General features: G+C 41.1%; 1 protein-coding gene across 2 annotated transcripts in view; it reads left to right on the top strand.

Moving 5' to 3' along the window:
• The window catches only part of PPME1 (protein phosphatase methylesterase 1), an 83354-nt gene extending 60715 nt beyond the window's left edge, over positions 1-22639 (top strand). Inside the window, exons 7-14 of one of the 2 annotated variants that reach the window (XM_017885234.1) lie at positions 164-254; positions 5173-5238; positions 8092-8215; positions 14788-14917; positions 15798-15842; positions 18889-18953; positions 19581-19648; positions 21428-22639. In XM_017885234.1, coding sequence (XP_017740723.1) covers positions 164-254; positions 5173-5238; positions 8092-8215; positions 14788-14917; positions 15798-15842; positions 18889-18953; positions 19581-19648; positions 21428-21446 — 608 coding nt within the window. In that variant the 3' untranslated portion in view covers positions 21447-22639. The other variant, XM_017885233.1, reaches the window with a different exon arrangement.
• Positions 22640-22902: the final 263 nt, after the last annotated feature.

The raw sequence follows: 22902 nt of genomic DNA, 5'->3' as shown, positions 1-22902 counted from the left end.
GTGAATACCCCAGAGGCAAAAATTATTGAGGGCCATCTTTATTTCTCTGCAAACATCACTAAATTCTGCAGTCATCAAGAGCAGATATATAGTAATTGACTCAGTAAGTGTAAATGCTCAGAATAAGTTAAATATGTGGTTACAGTTTTTGTTTAACATCCAGGTACAGCTATGGATGCACTTAATAGCATGCAGAATTTCTTACGGGGTCGTCCTAAAACCTTCAAGTCTCTGGAGAATGCTATTGAATGGAGGTAACCAACAAATCTTTGTCACCTTTATTTAATTAATTTGTTTGTTTGCTTGCTTATTTACTTATTTATTTATTTAGGAGACAAGGCCTCACTCTTATCACCCAGGCTGGAGTGCAGTGGCATGATCCTAGCTCACTGCAACCTTGAACTCCTGGGTTCAAGCAATCCTCCCACCTCAGCCTCCCAATTTGCTAAGACTACAGGTGCACACCACCAAGCCTGGCTAATTTTTAAATTTTTTGTAGAAACGAGGTCTTGCTGTGTTGCCCAGGCTGGCTTCAAGTAATCCTCCTGCTTTAGCCTGGCCTCAAGTAATCAAGTAATCAAATTCCTGGCCTCAAGTAATCCTCCTGCTTTAGCCTCCCAAAGTGTTGGGGTTACAGGCATGAGCCACAGTGCCCAGCCACTGTTGCCTTTATTCTAAATGTTAGATTGTAGCTTTTCTTCTTTTTTAGGTCAAGCACCGAGTTCGAGGAATAGAATTTCAGTTGCTATGCTTTATTGTAATAACATATGAGGAAACATTATATAAACAGCAGAATTTTTTTGAATATTTAAAAATATTTTAGATTTGGCTCAGTTGTCTGAAGCCCATTCTTTTCCCAATACACTGTAGTGCCTCCTGGAATCTTAGTAATTATTAATCATCTGCTGGGTCTAGCTGTTTCTGCCTCTGAGGTGAGAGGTTAGACTAGGTGGTTTCTAAGGCCTCCTCCGCCTCTGATGCTCCGTGGTTTTGGATTTACTTGCTGTGTTTCAGATAAAATGGTGGAGAAATGGAAGATGGCTATGGGTTCCATTCCCTCACGTTTATTTGGATTTTGGGTAAATAAACTCAATGGGTAGTTTTTATAAAAATCAGTGTCAGAATTCCATTGAAGCAAAGGAATGAATTTATTCATTAATTCAGTTAATCATTTGATAAAGTATTCATTAAACACTTATTTTGTGCTAACAGGTGAAGATTCAGAGATGAATAAAACACTATCCCTTCCCACAAGGAGATCAGTCTTTGGATAAATGTCTTCATCATCCTATCTTCCTTCCTATTCTTCTAACTCTATCTCCAGTCCCTTCTTCAGAACATTTTCTCTTAAGTTCTCCAAACCACCCAGATGACTCCTTCAGCAAAATTACTAGAGACCTTTAAGTCTCTCTTAGAGCGCTGTATACCCTTAAGTTTTCCAATCCTCCCTTGAGGGATATGGCTCATATTAATTTTTATTAATGTCTGTCTTAATGCCCTTCCTGCATCATAAGGGAAGAAGCTATTCTGTATTTCTTTTATACTTTCATATAGCATATGGCAGACTGCCCTAGCAGGCAGAATATATCTGTTAACTGAATCAGATATCAAGTGGAAATTTAGAACTTGGTAAATATATCGTAGGAGTTTTCCTAGGACAAAGGGTCTTATGCAAGAATATGGCTTGTCAGAATGATGTTTGTGTTTGGTGAAGTTGTTTTTACCACTTCCTGTTCACTACTGTGACGCAGGGTTCCTGTTCTTGCAGAAATAACAGATCTCTCTATCTTGGGCAGACAGCATCAAGAATGTAGCTGCTGCCAGCTTGGCTTGTACCTCAGGTGCCCTGCCTGCTTCCACAGTAACAACCAGTGAGAAAGTTATTCTAGAGTTGGCTCAGTTGTCTAAAGCCCATCTATCTTTTATCCATACTTTTTTTTTTTTTTTGAGACGGGGTGTCACTCTTGTCCAGGCTGGCGTCCAGTGGCGTGATTACAGCTCTCACTGCAGCCTTGACGTTCTGGGCTCAAGCGATCCTCCTGCCTCAGCCACCCAAGTAGCTGGGACTACAGATGTGCACCACGACGCCCAGCTAATTTTTGTTTTTTGGGTTTTTTTTTTTTTTTTTTTTTTGTAGCAACAGGGTTTTATCATGTTGGCCAGGCTGGTCTTGAACTCCCGGGCTCAAGCAGTCTGCCCGCCTGCCTCGGCCTCTCAAAGTCATGGGATTATAGGTATGAGCCACTGCATCTGGCCCTATTTCCAAACTTTAAAATTTATTCGGTAAAATTTTTTTTCTAGTGCCTAGGATGTGTCAGTACCTGACCTAAGAACTGGGGGATGAATCAGGCTCAGTTTCTGTCATCAAAAAACTGGGGATGCAAACAAGGAAATGCATAAACACAACACAACGAAGGAAGCCAGGGGATATAGAAGAAGGGTACCTAATGCAGCCTGGGTATCATGGTAGGCCTTCTCTTAAGGTAGAGTCTTGTTTCTTTTGCCAGATACAGGATAGCATAAGGGTTCTGTTTGTTAAATGTTAAAGATACTGGGTTTCATGAGAGTCATTGATTTTTCTGAACCTGCAAATTGTTATACTATGAGGTATTTGGTAATTTTGTTTTTTATTCTGCTGAATATCTGAATCAGGTTTATGACCGATGGCCATTTTGGCTATTCCAGATGTTTTTTATGTTGAGATATAAAGCCAGTGAATTACTGCTTTTGCTCTCATAGGTTTCCTAATGAGAGGCAGCAGGGGTATAATCATTAAGAACCTGGGCTTTAGGCCAGATGTGGTGGCTCACACTTGTACTCCCAGTGCTTTTGGAGGTTGAGATAGGAATATCACTTGAGGCCAGGAGTTTGAGACCAGCCTGGGCCACATAGTGAGACCCTGTCTCTACAAAAAAAAAAAATTTTTTTTTTTTAATTAGCCGGGTGTGGTGGCGTGTGCCTGTAGTCACTCCAGCTACTCAGGAGGCTGAGGTGGGAGGATTATTTGAGCCCAGAAGTTCAAGGTTACAGTGAGCTATGATGATGCCACTGCACTTTAGCTTTAACAACAAAGTGAGACCTTGTCTCGAAACAAAACAAAAAAGTTAGGGGAAACCTGGGCTTTGAGGTCAGTTAGATACAAATTTGCATCTTGGTTACACCACTCTGGCTGTTCTGAGGAGAATCAAATAGAAGAAGTGGGGAATGAGGTATGAAGTTGGTTAGGAGACTGTTGTAGTATAGGAGAGTCAGAGTGGTAAACATAGACTAGGATGGCAACAGAGGAAGAAAGAGAGTCATTTTTTAATGTATTTTCAAGGTAAAGCTGACAGGACTGGTTTATGGAATGGATGTTGGGAGAGAGACGGGGGAGGGCAGGAAGGGACTTAAGGATGACTTCTAGGTTTTTAGCCCAAGCAATTGGATGAATGGTAGAAACAGAAAGAAGTAGATATGGGAGCAAATAAGGGGCAGATAATCAGTTTTGTTTGGATAAACTCAAATGCTTATTACATATGTAAGTGGAAATGTTAAGTAGGCAATTGTATATACTACTTAGAAAATTAGAAGAGGCTGAACTAGAGATAAATTGGAGAATCATCATCACATAGTTAATATTTAAAGGTGAAAGATTGAATGTGAAGACCTAGGAACTTCATATTGATAGGAAAAGATCCCAGACTGAGTCTTGGGATATTCCACAATATTTAGAGCTTAGGAGGAAGAGGAAGATCCAACAAAGAAACTGAAGAGGCACAGTTGATGAGGTAAAAGGAAAACCAGGTGAGTATAGCAAGTGTTTGTAGAAGGAGGGAGAGAACAACTGTGTCAGATGCTGCAGAGAGATCAAGTAAGATGAGGGCCAAGAAATGACTATTGGAATTGGCATGATAGAGATGACCTTGACAAAATAAATATCTGATAATAAATGGGAGATAAAAATCAGATATAAGTTGGGGAAAGGATGAGAGGTGACAAAGTAGAGAAAGCAAGATAACTCTTTTGAGGAGCTTTGCTGTGTAGGAGAGCAGAGAAATGGAGTAATAGGTAGTAGTGAATGTGGCATTGGGAATGTTTTTAAAGGCTAGATAGTAGAGTATGGTTGTGACATCCACAAGAGAAAAAAAGTGACACAAAAGAGAGACAGGATACTTGAAGGAAACAGTATCTTTTCAGAAGCAAGAGGGGATGGGAACTAGTGCCCAAGGTTGGCCTTCATTGGAATAGAGATATTTCATGTATTAAATAGGCATCAAGGCAGAGTATATTATTATTGGTGAATTTGTTTATTCAGTTGGTAGTTAAAAGAGGTAATAGTGCTGATTGCCTCAGTTTACCATTAAAGTAAGAAATAATGTCATTATTTGAGGAGGGGGGCTTTAAAATTTTGAATGATTTTTTTAACTAAGAAATGAGATTTAAAGAAACACTTTCTCCTGGTGGCTTGCTTCAGGCAGTGTTTCCAGTTCCCCCTGGGAATGCAGTCATTTTGCTTTGCCCTTAGTTGTACTTACGTGGACAAATGTGAGAAGCCTAATTTATTCAGATAGCCTAAACTCTGTAGCACAGCACACGAGGCCCTGGAGAAGCTGGCGCCTGCATGCCAGTCCTATTCTGTCACGCTCCCCCTTTGCCTCCTCCCTGCTTCTCCTTGTACCCAGTCCTCTAAAATCATTATCTTGCCGACTTTCACATCACAGCACCTTTGTTCACAATGTGCCCTCTGCCTAGAATGCTCTAACCAACCTCTTTTATTTTCTGGTTAAACTTGTTGTCTATACTCCTCAGTTTAGCTGTGACCTTTGGGGAGCTTTCTCTGACCTCCTCATTCGTGATAAAGTGCCTTCTTTGAACCTTGCCTTATTATATTAACATTATGTGTGTCTTTTTCTCCCTACTGAATTGTGTGCTTCTTGAATATAGGCCTGGCACCTGGTATCCTCTTGATAAATAGCTGCAGAACTGAAATGGCTATGGTGTTTTTACTTAATTTTTACTACCTAGCTTATAACCATATAGCCAGGTGAGTAGTAGTGGCAATCTCTATAGTAAGAAACACTGATGATCACTACTTTTTATTAGGTCTCACATAATCTGTAGAATTATTTGATTCCAATGATTTGATACAATGGATACTGAATACCCTTCTCTCTTCCTTCTTTTCTTTCACAGTGTGAAGAGTGGCCAGATTCGAAATCTGGAGTCTGCCCGTGTCTCAATGGTTGGCCAAGTCAAACAGTAAGTCTTATTTTTCCCCCTTGGTCTGATGAGAGGCAGAAACATGGTGAGGGAATTACAGATTTTCTTTTGCCTTCCTTCCTTTCTCTCCTTCCTTTCCTTTTCTTCCCTTTCTTTTCTTTCCTCCTCTATTTAATACTGGATTACCTTAGCAAAACTGTATGTGTTAAAAAGCAAAGAATCCCAGAGCATAGACATGAAAAATTATGTTCATCTTAGTGATGGCAGCTGAGTTTCATTCTAGTAACAGTCTCCTTCTAAGCCAAACCTGGCGGTGAGGGAATTATAATAAAACAGCTCTGGCATAGCCTGAGTGAAAGCCAGATTCTAAGGATAAGCTAAGATTATTTAGCCCAATTGAACTTTCCTGATGGAATTACATGGCATTCTGGATATTGCTGTATAGTCACAAAATAAACTTGAGATGAATTGAGAAAATGTTGCCCAACAGAAGAGACAGAAGTTAGATGAAAATGATGACGGCATTGAGTGTTTACTATTTGCCAGGCACTCTGCAAGGTATTTTATATGCACTGTCTCATTTTTAAAACCTTATATTATGGAAAATTTTCACACATATAAAAGAAGAGTAATATAGTGGATGGACCCTAGTGTGCCCATTGTCCATTTTCAATGGTTATTAACCCATAACTATGTCTCATTTGTTTCATCTGTGCCCCTATGTATTTCCCCAGTCACAAAATATTTTGAAGCAAATTCCAAACAAATATAATTTCCTCTGCAAGATTTTCATATGATCTAAAAATAAGGACTCTCTAAACATCATCACAATGACATTATTACACCTAAAAAATTGGCAGTTCTTTAATATCATCAAATAGCTAATCAATATTCACATTTCTGATTGTCTCATAAATAATTTTTTATGGTTATAGTCAAAATCAAAATAAGTAGATAGCAATTGGTTGATACACCTCTCATGCATCTTTTAATCTAAGGTTCCACTTGTATCTCGCTTTCTTTTTTGATTTCTTGCAATTTATTTCTTGAGGAAACCTTCCTGTTTGCCCCATAGAATTTCCCGTGATCTGGATTTGCTGATTGAATTCTCAGGCCATAATTTAACATATTCTTTTGTTCCTTATATTCTCTGTAAATAGTTAAATCTAGAAGCTTCATTGGGTTCAGGTGTTTTGTTTGCCAGACTACTTGATAGGTGATGTTGTGTACTGCCATCAGGAAGTACATAATGTCTGATTGTCTTTTTTTTTTGAGACAGAGTCTCACTTGGTCGCCCAGGCTGGAGTGCAGTGGTGTGATCTTGGCTCACTGCAACCTTTGCCTCCCGGGTTCAAGCAATTCTCCTGCCTCAGCCTCCCGAGTAGCTGGGACTACCGGCAAGTGCCACCATGCCCAGCTTACCAGCTTTGTATTTTTAGTAGAGACGGGGTTTCACCGTGTTAGCCAGGATGGTCTCTATCTCCTGACCTTGTGATCCGCCCACCTCGGCCTCCCAAAGTGCTGGGATTACAGACGTGAGCCACCATGCCCAGCCGGTTGTCTCTCTCTTTTCTTTTTTAATGTCAGGAGCGGTTGGTGTTTATTACCTAGATTCATTAATTCATTTGCAACTATCTCATTTAATCCCTACAATACCTCTTTAAGGTAAGTATTGCTTTATAGATGAGGAAATAGAAGTTCAGAGAGGTAGTTTCCCAAGATCACATAGCTCGTGGATGACATAGCTGAGATTCAAACTCCTGTGTATTTGACTTCAAGGCCTGTATTACGAGTTTTATGCCTAAAAGGGTAATTTCAGTAGAAATATCAGGTAGTCTAAATGCAAGACTTTGAATAAACTGTGAGACTGCCCACTTTTCAATTCCTAAATATTTTGAGACCTCAAATTTGTCTAATCAGTAGAAAAGCATTTTATATGGCATATATGCAGATAGTTGAGTGATTTTAAAATTTTATTTCCAGTGATGTTTTCTCTTAATATATAAACGTATGTGTAGGAGAGTGTGTATGTGCACGTGTGTTAATTGTCACCTAGATAGCTGGAACTTCCCTGCCCCTTATGATCTAGGTGAAATTGCCTTGAACCTCCTAATCCACAGGCTGTAGAAATTCAAAGCATATGTTTCTTTGTTACACTATTTTTTTAATCACATCTATACTGTATACTACATGCGAAGCTTGGCACCTCAAGTTTCATATAAAACTCCTACTTAACAAAACATTTATGAACGTACACTTCACTGAAGGTTTGGCACAGAAGACAGAGAGGGAGAAGTTATCATTCTTAAAAATCTACCGCTGACCTTTGAATTTATCCCAGTCTCTTTTTATCTTGCTTGTTCTAGAAATGCCATTTGAAAGAGAAAAACAACAATAATTGGTTGGTTCAGATGGTTTCTGTCAGCTAATTAAAAAGTGAGGCCTTTTATCATTCTGTTTGAGCCTTGTTCTACTGTAAGCAGGGTTCAGCAGAAAAGCACCATGTTTTGGAGTTAGTTGAGCCTGGATTTGCATCCCAGCCTTATCCACTTATGAGTTAGGTGATACTGGACAATTTTCTTAACTCTTCAGGGCTACTTCATAGGATTGTTATGAAGATTATGTAAGATTATGCCAATAAAACTCATGCCTGAGGAAATGGTTGTTTCCTTTCTATGGGTCAGTATTGGTGTAAGAAGTGGAAACCAGCCCTTGGAGTATAGTTATACATTGGCCATGATTTCCACAGCCCTGGAAATGCACAATTCTATCCTCCTACCAGGATGATTGTTAAGTTTTATCTAACATTTGATTTTAAAAGGCCATGAGTATCTCTGAGATAATTTGTATATTGGAAAGAGGTGTGTAATGGCACTTTTTAAAAAAACCTAGGTGTGAAGGAATTACAAGTCCAGAAGGCTCAAAATCTATAGTGGAAGGAATCATAGAGGAAGAAGAAGAAGATGAGGAAGGAAGTGAGTCAATAAGCAAGAGGAAAAAGGAAGATGACATGGAGGTGGGTTAAAACATTGATTCTTGAAAAGATGTGGTATGGAATGGTTCAAACTGTGTGGGTGGGGAAGGGCTGACAACATTGTTCTTTTTGTTTGCTGTTAGGTATTTTAGGGCGCAAAGACACTATCATAAGAGATACTTAGCTTAACTATAAGATGTAAAGCGCTGTTGATAGCTCTGACCAATTGGAACATAAAACTTACACTGTTTACCCTCCCCTAAAACAGACTGCTTTCTCACCTGTTCTTCTGTTCCTGTGTTTCCTCCCATGAGAAAAATTCCATTTCCTACCAGTCTATTCTAAGCTCATTCAGATCTTACCCTGTCCATCTGTCTTTCAAAGTTTATCTCCTTGAGCAAGCTTTCTTTCATTTTCTTTCTTTTTTTTGTTTGTCTGTTTGTTCGTTTGAAACTGGGTTTTGCTATGGTCCCCAGGCTGAATTCCTTGACTCATGTGATCATCCCAGCTCAGCCTCCCCAGTATCTGTAGCTGGGACTACAGGTGCGTGCCACCACACCCAGCTTCCCTGGGGAAGCTTTCTGACCTTAATTGATATCACTCTCTTTCCAACACAGCACTGAAAGTCTATATGACACACCTTAGCACTTTTTTTTTTGAAGTTGTACATACTAAGTCATATAACTGATTTTATAAGTCACACTCAGAAATCCTATGGTCCTTTGCTAGTCATCTGTTGACTCATGTTGTCCTCTGTGCAAGAATTGTATTCCAAACAAACAAAAAATGTGTATTTTGTGGCAGAAACTGATGTTCTGCATGAATTTCCCTCTGCATTTAGCTCAGGGTTGTATAAATAGTGTTTTATAAGTACTTGCTAGGCAAGTAGTGGTAACAAGTGCTTTTTTCTTGAAAATGTTTAGTGATCATGAACAGCAGACTAGGGATGGATTTGATTATAAACATCTTACTAATGGCAGATAATGAACATGTAATGACCTACTCCTTTGCATTTGGAGATGCTGCTGTTAGCAAGGAGGAGAATACATTTTTAAACAGGATTTTAAATTTGAGGATCTCCTTGCCATCTTTAAAGTCAGTGATCAGAAATATAATACTTTGTACCTCTTTAGAGTTTACAAAGGTATAAATAACTCATGGTCTATTTGGTCCTCTCACCATCTTATGAGGTGTGGAGAGATCTTTTCTCCCATATTATGGTGTAGAATCTGAGGCTCAGAAGTTAAGAGACTTGCCCAAGGTCATCAAGCACACATTTAGTAGATTTGAGACTCTTAATATAATTAATTGTTTTTTACCCATCATGTGCTAAGCACTATGCTGAATGCTTCACATTTATCATCTCTAATTCTCATTTTAGTTCTGCATTGTAGATATTATCACCATTTTACAACCTAGGTACAGATACTTGCCCATGGTCACACATAAAAGTTAAAGCTAAAACACCCAGATCCTCGATTTTTAATTCTAACTCATTTTTTCTTTGTATTTTTTTTATAAGCCCAATTATGTGGTTTCATAAACTCCAGCAGTTCTGTTGAGAGGGTGAACTGAGGCACATTAATAAGGAGTGTCCATGAGTATTCACTCCCTATTTCTCCCCAACCCTCCCAGCCTTGGCAACCACTAATCTAATCTCTATAGATTTGCCTAATCTGGACATAAAATATAAATGGAACTAATAATATGTGGTCTTTTGTGACTGACTTATTTTCCCTTAGAATAAAATTACCAGGGTTCATCCATATTGTAGCACGTATCAAATACCTCATTTCTCTATATGGTTGAATAATGTGCCATTGTATGGCTATACCACAGTTTTTAATCCATTCATCGCTTGATGGACATTTGGGTTGTTTCCAATTTTTGTCTATTATGAATAATACTTCTTTGAACATTTGTGTGTAACTTTTTGTGTGGATATAGGCTTTTATTATTTGTCTTGGGTACACAGCTAGGATTGGAACTGATGGATCATATGGTAAGTATATTTAACCTTTTGAGGAACTGACAGACCGTTTTCCAAAGCAGGTGCACCCTTTTACATTCCCACTAGCAGTGTATGAGTGTTCCAGTTAATCAGTATCCTTGTCAACACTTGTTATTTTCTCTCTTTGTGATTATGGCCATCCTAGTGTGTATGAAGTAGTATCTGATTGTGGTTTTGATTTTCATTTTCCTATTGACTCTTGATATTGAGTTTCTTTTCATGAGCTTATTGTCCACTTATGTATTTTCTTTGGAGAAATGTTTATTCAGATACTTTGCCCATTTTTTACTTGGGTTATTTGATTTTATTACTGAATTTTAAGAGTTCTATATATATTCTAGATACAGATCCCTAAATTGCAAATACTTTCTCCCATTCAGTGGGTTGTCTTTTTACTTTCTTGATGGCATTCTTAGAAGTACAGACAGTTTTAATTTGATGAAATTCAATTTATCTGTTTTTCCTTTTGTCCCTTGTACTTTTGGTATTATATCTAAGAAGGCTTTGCCTGAAAGTCATGAAGATTTATACCTATGTTTTCTTCTAAGAATTTTCTTGTTTTAGCTCTTACATTTAGGCCATTTTGAGTCAGTGTTTGTGTATAATACCAGGAATGGAACCAACTTCATTCTTTTGCATGTAGATATCCAATAAATAGTCTGTCCCAGCTCCATTTATTGAAAAGGCTCCTTTTTCCCCATTTAATTGTCTTGGCACCTTTGCTGAAAATCAGTTGACTATAAATGTTAGATTTTATTTTTGGACTCTGAATTCTATTCTATTGATCTATATGTCTGCCCTTATGCAAGTACCACACTGTCTTCGTTATTGTAGCTTTGTTGTATGTCTTGAAATCAGACAGTGTGTAAGTCCTCCAACTTTGTTGTTCTTTTTCAAGGTTATTGACATCCTTTATATTAAAAAAAAATTTTAATACTTGTTTATGTGCCAGACCACACTCCTGTTGTTTCATATACATGAGTATCTTTAGCTCATCCTTACAATTCTTTCAGATCTTGTGCTGCCAATTTCACAGCTAAGAAAACAGGCTGGAGCTGGGCACAGTAGCTCATGCCTGTAATCCCAGAACTTTGGGAGGCCGAGGCGGGTGGATCACAAGGTCAGGATATCGAGACCATCCTGTCCAACATGGTGAAACCCTGTCTCTACTAAAATACAAAATTAGCTGGGTGTGGTGGCGTGCACCTGTAGTCCCAGCTACTCGGGAGGCTGAGGCAGGAGAATTGCTTGAACCCAGGAGGCGGAGGTTGCAGTGAGCCGAGATTGCGCCACTGCACTCCAGCCTAGGCAACAGAGTGAGACTCTGTCTCAAAAAAATAAAATAAAATAAAATTAAGAAAGAAAAAGCAGGCTGGAAGAAATTAAGTAACTTCCCAAGGGACCCACAGTTATTAGTTAATGATGGCTTTGGGACTTGCATTCAGTCAGATCTGACTGACACAAAGCGTTATGTTTTTAAACACTTTTCCAGTGAAACAGTGGGAGATAATGCAAGGCCTGTGGTGGATGCCCTTGTGTGGAGAACTGCATCTCGCCCAGGTAAACATCCCAGACAGATTGTTAGCCAACTTTCTGTTTCTCCCACCCAACAACAAGTGTATCTCATTATATCAACCCGCTTTATTACCATTTTCATAGCATCTAATAGGCATCTAAACTAAACTTTGTGATCTAGCTCTTGGGAGAAAGGATTTATTTCCAATAACCTAAATACAGGAGAAATCCTAATTCTATCCAGAATTTTTCCTTTGGTTTTACAAATTTTAAGATTTGAGATGAACTGTTTTATATATATATATTATAATATTACTTTTTGGAGGTTCTCTTACGTTAAATTTGTCATTTCCCTGTGAAGTTCAGTGTGCATGTAGGAGGGGCTTGTGAGATTATGCCTTGTCTCTGACAGTGGAGCTGATCTCTTAGAAATGGCTCATTAAAGGAAAGTGTTGTGGGGAATAGGACAGGCTGAGGTTCCAGGTTGAAATGGCAGTATTTCCTTTAAAGTGTCCTACCCCTGGTAAATATTAACAGTGGAGAATAGAATTAGTTCTTTAGTGAGAATATTTGAATCATAAGGTACCTTTATGTCTCCTTGTATTGACAGAAGACCAAGGCCCAAAGAAGGGAAGGCAAAAGACAGGACTAAGCAAGACTTCAAGTTTCTTGATTTCCCATTTGGCCATCTTCTCTTCCCTCCCTTCCTTCCTTCTTCCTTTCCTTCCTTCCTTCCTTCCCTTCCTTCCCTTCTTCCTTCCTTCCTTCTTCCTTCCTTCCTTCCCTCCTCCCTCCTCTCTTACCTCCTTGCCTCCCGTCCTCCTCGCCTTCCCTCCCCTCCTTCCTTCCTTCCTTCCACATAAAATTTGCCATCTCGGTAATTTTTCAGTGTACAGTTAATATTCACATTGTTGTGAAACATCTGAGATATAAACAGCAACTCCCCTTTTCCAAAACTCTTCCAAAGGCCCCGGTTACCACCATTCTACTTTCTGTTTCTATGAATTTGACTATTTTAGATACCTCGTGTAAGTGGGATCATATATGTCTTTTTGTGACTGGCTTATGTCACTTTGCATAATGTCCTCAAAGTTCAGTCCCTGTGCGGCTTGTGATAGCATTTCTTTCCTTTTTCTGACTGACTTATATATGTATATACCACATTTCGTTTATTCATTCGTCCATCAGTGGCCATTTGAGTGGCTTCCACCTCTTGGCTGTTATCCATAGTGCTGCTATGAACATGGGTTTGCAGATACCTCTTTGAGATTCTGTTTTCAGTTCTTTGGATATGTACCCATAAGTGGGATTCCTGCATCATGTAGTAGTTCTATTTTTAATATTTTGAGTAACTGCCTTGATGTTTTTCTTATTGGTTGAACCATTTTACAACTCAGTACACAAGGGTTCCAAATTCTCTACATCCTCACCAACGTTTATTTTTCTCTTTTTTGATAGTAGTCATCCTAATAGGGGTGAGATGGTATCTCATTGTGGTGTTGATGTGCATTTACTTATTGATTAGTAATGTTAAGCATCGTTTCATATGCTTATTGGCCACTTCTATATCACCTCTAGAGAAATGTCTATTCAAGCCCTTTGACCATTTTTTAATCAGGTTACTCGATGTTTTTAGTTGCTGAATTGTAGGCATCCTTTATATATTCTGAATATTAATCCATTATGAGATACATGATTTGCAAAGATTTTCTCCCATTCCATACACATAGTACCATTTGTCTATTTTTGCCTTTGTTCACTGCTTTTTGGTGTCATATCTGAGAAATCACTGCCAAGTCTAGTGTCCAGCTTTTCCTCCTAGACGTTTTATGTCTTAGTCTTACTAGACTTACTAGATCTTTAATCTTAGTCTTACTAGGTCTTTAATGAAGCTGGGGGATAAGGCCCCAGCTTCATTCTTTGGAATATGCATATCTGTTTGGTTATCCCAGTACTGTTTGTTGAAGAGACTATTCTTTCCTCACTGAGTGGTCTTGGCACTCTTGTCAAAAATCATCTGACCATTTATGTGAAGGTTTATTTTTGGGCTCTCTATTCTATTCCACTGGTCTATTTGTCTTTATGCCAGTACCAAGCTGTTTCAATTACTGCAGCTTTGTAACTGGGGAGTGTGAGTTCTCCAATTTTGTTCTTCAAAAGTCTTTTGGCTAGTCAGTGTCTCATGAGATTCCATATGAATTTTAAGATGATTTTTTTCTATTTCCTAAAAGAAAATGCCATTGGAATTTTGATAGAGATTATGTTGAATCTGTAGATTACTTTGGGTAGTATGGACATCTTAAGCATCCAGTGATCTTTAACGTAGTATGTTAAATATCTCGTGGTCACTTTTAGATTTTCATATTGTGGTTGATTCAGTATATTTATTTCAATTATAATGTTTGAAATATTTCAATGGTATAGAAAACTATAGAAAATTATTTTTTCAGCCAATATATGATTGCATACTCTGTACTTATCTACTATAAAGATTTAATAAATGTTGACATTTTGTCATATTTGTCTCATATTGCCTTTCAAAATTACTATTGCAGGAACATTATATCATTATAAAATACAAGAAAAAATGCTCTACTAACAAATCAACCTATTTTCAGTTTTCCTTTTTCGTACTTTACTATGAGTATGCCACATTTTTCCAGTACTAATCCTAACTTCGATGACATGTTGTAATCTGTTTCTTGCTTATATTATAAGCATTTTCATATTGCAATATGTTCTTTGTAGTTACTATTTTGATGAAAACATCCTTTTGCCAACCAAGTATGAGAAAGGCTTAATCTTGGCACTACCACTTACTAGCTTTGTGATCTTAAGAAAGTTTCCTAAACTCACAGAAACTAATAGCAATAAAAAGTAAACTCGTAATTATCTTAAAATGAATATTACAGTGACCCATACAACAAGACTGTTAGAAGGACTGAATGTATATGAAAATGTCTGGGACTCAGTAGGTCCTTAATAAGTGCTAGTTTCCTTCCCTTTCCTTTTCCCAGGGATCTAGTTTTTAATCCTGTTCCTCCAGGGCTTGCCCTCGGAGACTCAGAACTTGCTCTTATTCCTCCAGACCAAGAAAGACCATCCATACACCTGGAGAATTGAACTGGCAAAAACAGAAAAATACTGGGATGGCTGGTTCCGAGGCTTATCCAATCTCTTTCTTAGTTGTCCCATTCCTAAATTGCTGCTCTTGGCTGGTAAGTGTATATGTGCATGTATTAGTCAGCTCAGGCTGCCATAACCAAATACCATAGATTGGGTGGCTTAAACAACAGCAATTTATTTTCTCACAGTTCTGGAGGCTGGAAGTCTGAGATCAGGGTGCCAGCATGGTCAGGTTGTGGTGAGGGCTCTCTTCCTGGCTTGCCTTCTCTCTGTGCCCTCACATGGCCAAGAAAGAGTGAACGTGAGCTCTCTGGTGTGTCTTCTCTTAAGGACGTTAATTAGGAACGTTCATCCTATCATGTTAGAGCTCTGCCCTCATGACCTTATTTAACCTTTGTTACGTCCTTATAGGCCCTAGTTCCAAATACAGTCACATTGGGAATTGGTGCTTCAACATGAGTTTTAGGGGGACACAACTCAGTCCATAGCAGTGTTGGTATATTGTCATCTCAATATGACCTCATTAAAACTTCTCACCAAATGAGTAGTGACATCCAAAGTAGAGTACCTTCCTCATTCATCTATGCCTTTTCTCCTCCCTACACCCAGTCTCTAAACCTAACTAAGCATAGGCATTCATCTAAGCGTTAGGATGACCTAATTCTGGCCTGGCCTGTCTACTTGGTCAAGCTCAAGTCCTTCTTAGCCTAGAGCTAGATACAGTGGTATAAGGATATTCTGAGTATTATGAGAATTAAAATAGTAAAACTCTGTTTTCAGAACCAGTTTAACATAGTGATTTTAGGGGAATCTCAACCTGAAATGTTTCATCTGGTGGTGAGAATACGCTCTGGGAGTTAGGATTGGTATAAACATGAATTGAGAATGTTATCATGTTTACAACTTGTAACACTTTTTACTTAGTACTTGAACAGCAAAATCTGTTTCACAATGAATTCTCTTGTTTTCTAGGTGTTGATAGATTGGATAAAGATCTAACTATTGGCCAGATGCAAGGTAAGTTATCGAGAAATTATGCCCCTGGAGCCTTTCCCGAAGAAAGGGTGATAGGGCAGTTAGCATCCTGAGATAGTGAAGCACAGCGGAGAAAGCCCGAACCTGAGAGTCCGACCCAAGCTGGACACCCGCCTCTACTCCTGGCACACTCTGTGATTATGGGCAAGTCATTTCCCCTTCCTGAGCTTTAATTTGTTTAAAAAAATCCATCCAAAAATGAAGATGGTAATACTACCTATGTTTCAGTTATAAGAGTTAAAATGAGGCAATGTGTTTTAAAATTATAAAGTACTGTATAGGTGTATGATACTGTGAAAAGAGATATTCTGACTTCTGATGAGTTTTTTGTTTGTGGGGTTTTTTTTTTTTTTTTTTTGGAGTCTTACTCTGTTGCCCAGGCTGGAGTGCAGTGGCCCAATCTCGGCTCACTGCAACCTCTGCCTCCCAGGTTCAAGCAGTTCTGCTGCCTCAGCCACCCCAGTAGTGAGATTACAGGCATGCGCCACCACACCTGGCTAATTTTTGTATTTTTAGTAGAGATGGAGTTTCACCATTTTGGCCAGGCTGGTCTCAAGCTCCTGACTTCAAGTGATCTGCCTGCCTTGGCCTCCCAGAGTGCTGAGATTACAGGTGTGAGCCACTGCAGCTGGCCAGTATTTTTATTATTGTTAGAATTTTTAGGAAAGGGAAAGGCTCAAGATAATCCAGATATAAAAAGGTATAAATACCTGTTTAGAAGACAGCATGGTAAGATGGTAAAAGTAAAGTCTCTGAAGTTCAGAAAACTGAATTTTGAATACTGCTTTTCCAGTAATTTTTTGACTCTGGCCAAGTTTTCTGACTTGCCTCAGCTTTAGTTTTCTTAATCCGTAAAATGAAAAAACTGATGGCAGCCTCAAACGGATCATGAGGTATAATGAGTAGAAAAGTGACATGCTGAGCACTGTGTACAGATGCATGTATGTTAGCTAGATGACAGTGGAGGCAGCGGGTCCAATTTTGTGGGGGCTCTTGCTTTAGTACAGGTAAAAGACTCAGTGAAGGTGAAGTCAGTAGGCATGCAACTTTTGGGGTATGGGAAGAAGAGGTGCCAACTCCAAGACCAAAGTTTCAGGCTCAGGCAGAATCTGTTCTAGACCTTTCTTCCCTACTTACTCTCCCTGGACAATTGCATGGCTTCCATTTGTACCTTGATGACTCCCAAAGCTAAACATCCACCTCATCCCTCTCTCCTGAGGTCCAGTCCTAGCCCATGTAGCAAAACTGCTGGATGTCTCATGGGCCTCTCAAACTGTTCTTTTAGCTATCTTCAAGCTTTCCACAGCAAAGGGAGCTATATTCCTTTATAATAGTTGTTCAAAGCCTCTTGAATATAAAACTCTGGTCCCAGACCTTCATGGCTTTGCCTTCCTTTAACTACATTGTATCCTGAGGCCTGGAACAGGACCATGAGCTGGGACTGTGTGATTTTTTTTCATGGCACTGATGTTGGTCATTATGGGCTTAGACACTTATTGTGAGGATTACCCATGAGCGTGTTATTTTATGTGTACCTGGCACAGTGTTGTTGGTGTATGTGAGTTCTCCCTGATTATACCTACTCTTCCAAAGAGGAAGGACAAATGCATCCCTAGTCATCAGAGCTGATCTAACAGAAACAACAGGGAGATTGGAGTTATAAGTTTTGGATCTAGTCATTTGTTCATCATTCATTCGCTAAAGATTTAAGCATCTACTCAGTGCCTAACCCTGTGTTAGTTCTTATTAGGGATATAGAGCAAGTAATAACACCATCGTCCCCTGTTCTTATGGAAATAACACACTCCTGGGGAGGCAAGCACCAGTGGCATGTAAAATGTAAACTTACTTGAAACTTACAAGAGGGCCATGTGCTGCTTTGTGTTTGGATCCAAGTGCATTAACAGTAGTCCTTTAGGAGCTAGAAGGGAGAGTTGACTAGGCTTGAGCACCCAGAGAGAGGCAGCTTACTGCAGGAGGAGGGGCACAAGCTGGGCTTTACTAAATGGGATCATCTTATTCCTCCAATGATAAACGAAGTGGCCTTGGGCAGGTCACTTTTCACTAACCTTGGCCTCAGTTTCATCATCTCAAAAAAGAATTTCAGTATTTTCGTGCATAATTTTATAGGGTAGATTTTGAGAATCAACTTTAAAAATGGATAGAAGAGTATACTGAAAACTTTTTGAATCCTATGTAACTGGGGTAAGAACCACAGGATGTAATGACCAGAAGAACTTTCAATCCCATTCCTTTATTTTATAAATAGAGAATCTGAGGCTGAGAAAATCTGCTGTCTCTACTTATGGGGGCTCTGGGTCTCCTTAGGGATCTTCTTTATCAGTCATCACTGTGCATTCTCAATCATTGTCGCATTACTTATGAGCTTACAGTGTTCTGGAAGACAATATGAGAAGGTGCTTAGTACAATGCCTGGCACATGCTTAAGTGCTCACATGGTAACTTATTATTGTAATAATACATTTTGAATCCTTAACATAGCTTACAAAATCCTTAATGGTTTGGCCCCTGCTTACCTCTCCAGCCTTATTGTTAACCACTCTCATAAGCACCATGCCAAGCTTCTTTTATTCCAAGCCATTTCAAGCCTTTTTTCCTTCCTGGGTCCCTCTTGGATTGTGAAGTTCCCTTTCTTATGCTCTTACAGCCCCACGTGCCCAGTTTCATCATAGGAATGACATGCTGCATTAAAATGTTGGTTGCTGTGTTTTACTCCCCTACTGGACTGTAAATCCCCTGAGGACAAGAACTGTTTCTTCTATGTGTCTCTGGCCCAGAGTAAATGTACACTAAATAGGACAGAAGGAAAAAGTGAAGGGAAATGATTGGCACAAGGTTATAATTACTTGTATTACCATTCTCAGCAAGACTTGATAATTGGGTCCAGAGTGTTGAGGTGAGGTTGGAAATGGGGAGGTAGGTCCTGGGCTCCCGGAGTGACCTGTGAGGCTGCATAAGACAGGGCTCTTTTAGTCCCTGAAGTTGCCTTGCTTTGACTCCTTTCCAGGGAAGTTCCAGATGCAGGTCCTACCTCAGTGTGGCCATGCAGTCCATGAGGATGCCCCTGACAAGGTGAGTCTGGTGTTTAATGACTGTAAAAGGACAACTGTGAGAATAACCCTGGATGTCACAGAAGACAAGTCTCTGAGTCTCAGCCTGCATTGCCTGCAGCAGCTGCTGTGGAGCCTATGCAGATGCAATTCCACCAGCTCTCCAACTTCTCCCTGGCAGCTGCTTATGGTATTGGCTTTGTGTGTATGTGCTGAGGAGCTACTGACACCCTGCTATTTCATCCCAGGGCCCTGTGGTTAAGATCTTAAGCTCTACTTCTCCAATACCCGCAAAAGCCAGATGGAAGAGGGATGATTAGGGTAGAAACTGCTCCCTAAACCACAGGCAAGGTTAGGAATTAATATGGACTCTTCCTGTGGGAAAACACTGTTTTGTAACTCTAAGGGCACAAATAAGCCCTTCACGTCATTCCTCTTGAGCTCTTTGGAGCTATCCCTGGCAAGGATGGTGGGGAGGAGTCTCCTAGCTCTGCTAGGGAGGGCCTAGGTCCTTTTAATTTCAAGCCACTCAGACCTGTGGGTGGGATGAGGGCACTGTAGAGCCTAACCGTCTAACAGTAGCCGACAGCCCAAGGCTAAGCCCCATCAGTAACCTTCATATGGCCTGGAATATCTCTCCCTTTTCCAGGTAGCTGAAGCTGTTGCCACTTTCCTGATCCGGCACAGGTTTGCAGAACCCATCGGTGGATTCCAGTGGTAAGGCGGGTACAAGGGTTTAAGAACCCCAGCAGTGCTGGCCAACTCTGACAAACAGATATTTGCAGGACTATAAATACCTCTGCCTTACCCCTGCCTGGTTTGGTCACCATGCCTTTCTTCTTCTTCCTCAGTGAAGAGCCTGGCATGTCTGTTTCTACAAAGCCATGGTGGGTTGTTGCTTTGTGCTGTGCTCCAGTGGGTTGATGCTGAGGCTGTGAATAAATTGTGCCTAGTCTCACCCCCCACTGTGATGTGCATTTCTTCTTGAGGTGCCCCTTTGAGGATGCTGGGATAGGAATCAGTCCATTTCTAGGCTCCTAGAGAAGTTGTCTTTGGCTTCTCCTGCCCTGCTGTCAAGGAAAGCTGGACAGGCCATGGAGCAGGGCTTTCTTTTTTCTTTTTTTTTTTTTTTTTTGTTTCCTTGGTACAGTCTTGGCTCACTGCAACCTCCGCCACCTGGGCTGAAGTGATCCTAGTGCCTCAGCCTCGCGAGTAGCTGGGATCACAGGCATGCGCCACCATGCCCAGCTAATTTTTGTTTTGTTTGTTTTTTGTTTTTTGTTTTAGTAAAGATGGGGTTTCTCTATGTTGGCTAGGCCGGTCTTGAACTCCTAGCCTCAAGTGATCCACCCGCATCGGCCTCTTAAAGTGTTAGGATTATAGGCACAAGCCACCGCACCTGGCCTAGAGCAGGGTTTTCTACAGTGTTGCAGAGTGTCTTCCCATGGCCAGCTACTAAGCAAGCTGGGAATGGAATGGGTGCCTCTGCCATGCTTGCTTCCCCTCCCTTTCCGAAGCTGGCAGAATATTAGCCACTCTGCAGAGGTGATCCTGGAAGCTCTAGAGCAGGGTTTTCAACCTCAGCGCTATTGACATTTTGAGGTGGATAATTCTTCATTGTGGGGGCTGTCCTGTGCGTTGTAGGATGTTTAGCAGTATCCCTGGCTTTTACCCACCCGATAACAGTAGTACCCCTCCCACACACAGTTCTGACAAACAGAAATGTCTCCAGATTTTACCAAATGCCTCAAGGGAGGCAAAATTTCCCCCTCTATTGGTCTAGAGGAAGAAACAGGGCCAGGCCTCTCATCCTAGGAAGCTCTTCGTCTGTTTAAGGAAACACAGTTGGGCTCTGTTGAGGAAGAAGAAGAGAGGCATGTTGACCCCAAACCAGGTGGTCTTGACCCACCTCAGCCAGCTCCTAGTCTGTACTGCAGAAGGCGTTTGATCCTCAGAGAGCCCACAACCCTGATGAGGAGTCATTCCTACCATTGAAAAGTCTCTTCTCTGATTTTGGTGAGGGTTTGGGGGAACTTGTTCCCCACTCTCAGAAAGTTTGAAGAAGAAATATTAAGAAAAGGAAATGACTTCTGCCTTAGAGAACTCTGAATTCCAGGGTCTGACAGATGAGAGTAACAGGGCAGGGTAAGCACTGGAGATGATGGCGAGACCCTGGGATAGTAAACCACAGAACCGACACCCCTGTGCTGAGCCATCCCTCTAACAACTGACCATTGATGGATCCCAGGAACCAACAATAAAGACCTAATTTCTCTACTGAACAGTGTTTGTCTGGGGCCCTTCGACCATTTGGAGCCTTGGGCAAATGAGCAGCACACGGAGAGCAGACCCTGGGTCCACCTTTGGTCGGGGCTATGAGATGGGTCAGATTTGCTTTGGTGGTCATTAGGCAGGGCTTCCTGGAGGACCCAGATAAGCAAAGGAAAGCTATTGATAGTTACATTTGTTTTTCCTTCTCTTTCTGTTCTTCCACAGTGTGTTTCCTGGCTGTTAGTGACCTGCTGTCCACCCCTCCTCAACATCAAGCTCTGTTGTAAATACGTCGCACCAGAGGCCACTGTGATGCCACTGTCTTCTCCTCCCCGTCCCGCCTGGCCATGTGACACTGGCTCCCTGTAGACGGGCACCCCGAGATGTACCAACCTTTTCATGTATTCTGCCAAAAGCATTGTTTTCCAGGGTCCTTGACCAACTTTGGCTTCCCCAGCCCAAGGCTCCCCTGCGCCTTTCCCTTCCCTGTACTGGGGTATCTCCTGCCTGCTCTCCCTGCATTGCCTAGGGTAAAGCCTCCAGATTTGCCATACTGAGCCCCTCTTCCTAGTGTCAGGCGATACACCTGAGTCCAAATGTCTTCCCAGGCTCAGGGACCTCCATTCCTTGAGATTGTCTTGGCATGGTCCAACCCTGCCTCATGTGATGGACAATGTATGGGGTGGTCCTTATTTTTCCCTTTCAAATAAAACACTAGTCAGGTACCATTTTATCCCAGTCATACTCTTCCAGGTTTGGAAGACCCAGAGAGGCCAAAATCCCATCCTTAGGCACCGGGAGGGGTGGTGGTGGGTAGCATCACAAGAAACCAGCCTGAAAATCAGGTCCAGCCAGTCCAAGCACATGGCCTCCCATCTGGGAGAGCCTACTGTCCCACTCCACATATCTGGGCACCTGCCCTGGGCTGAGGCCAGGCTGCTCCAGGGGCCTCTTGAGCCCTCACCTGCCACAGAGCAACCCAGGTTAAATACAGCCCATGCACAAAACCACAGCCCAAAGCCTATGGAATTGTTTTTAATCATCAAATTTCACCATGTTCATAGCTGGTTCCTGGAGGTGTGCAGTGCCCTCTTGCCTCTTCAAACCTACAGCTTCTCTTTGCCATTTGTGGATTTCACATCACTCCACATAGAAGCGTTACAGCCTGGCATCCCCAGTCTTTGCCTTCTTCCAGCTGCCTTGACAGCATTGTGGCCTGTCCCTATTGCCCAGGCACGCCATTTCCAAGGGCAGGAAGGAGCAGTGTCCTGAAGCCCATCTTTTCTGTGACTGTCTTAAGTGATGTGTAGCCCCCTCCATCTTTCCACTCAACAATCTCTCACCCCTGTCCTGCTGCATGGTCCGGAGTCTGGGACCTACTTCGTTTTTTGTTATTTATGACCTTGTTTAAAGAAAATAAATATCTCCCAACCTTTATTGGTCTGGTCTTTCTCTCTGAATTGTCCTTATTTCTGCTGATACGGGGGCAGGGGACAGCTCATCGGACTTAGTTGTCATGGAACTCCAGGAACCCCTCTCCCTATAGCTCTTCAATATGTTCTGCCTGTCCCAGATCTAGAATGCCCAGTGGGATGGTCAGAGCCACCCTCCTCTGCAGCCAGGATGGAATTCCAGTCCCATCTCTCCTCATTATTGACTGTGTCGACTTTGGTCCAGAGCAGGGCAATCTGTGCACTATC

The sequence above is a fragment of the Rhinopithecus bieti genome, unplaced genomic scaffold (assembly GCF_001698545.2).
Source record: "Rhinopithecus bieti isolate Rb0 unplaced genomic scaffold, ASM169854v2 scaffold_14549, whole genome shotgun sequence".
NCBI classification, from domain to species: domain Eukaryota; kingdom Metazoa; phylum Chordata; class Mammalia; order Primates; family Cercopithecidae; genus Rhinopithecus; species Rhinopithecus bieti.
Note: the sequence above shows the minus strand (reverse complement) of the source record. Positions and strands in the feature narration are given on the sequence as shown.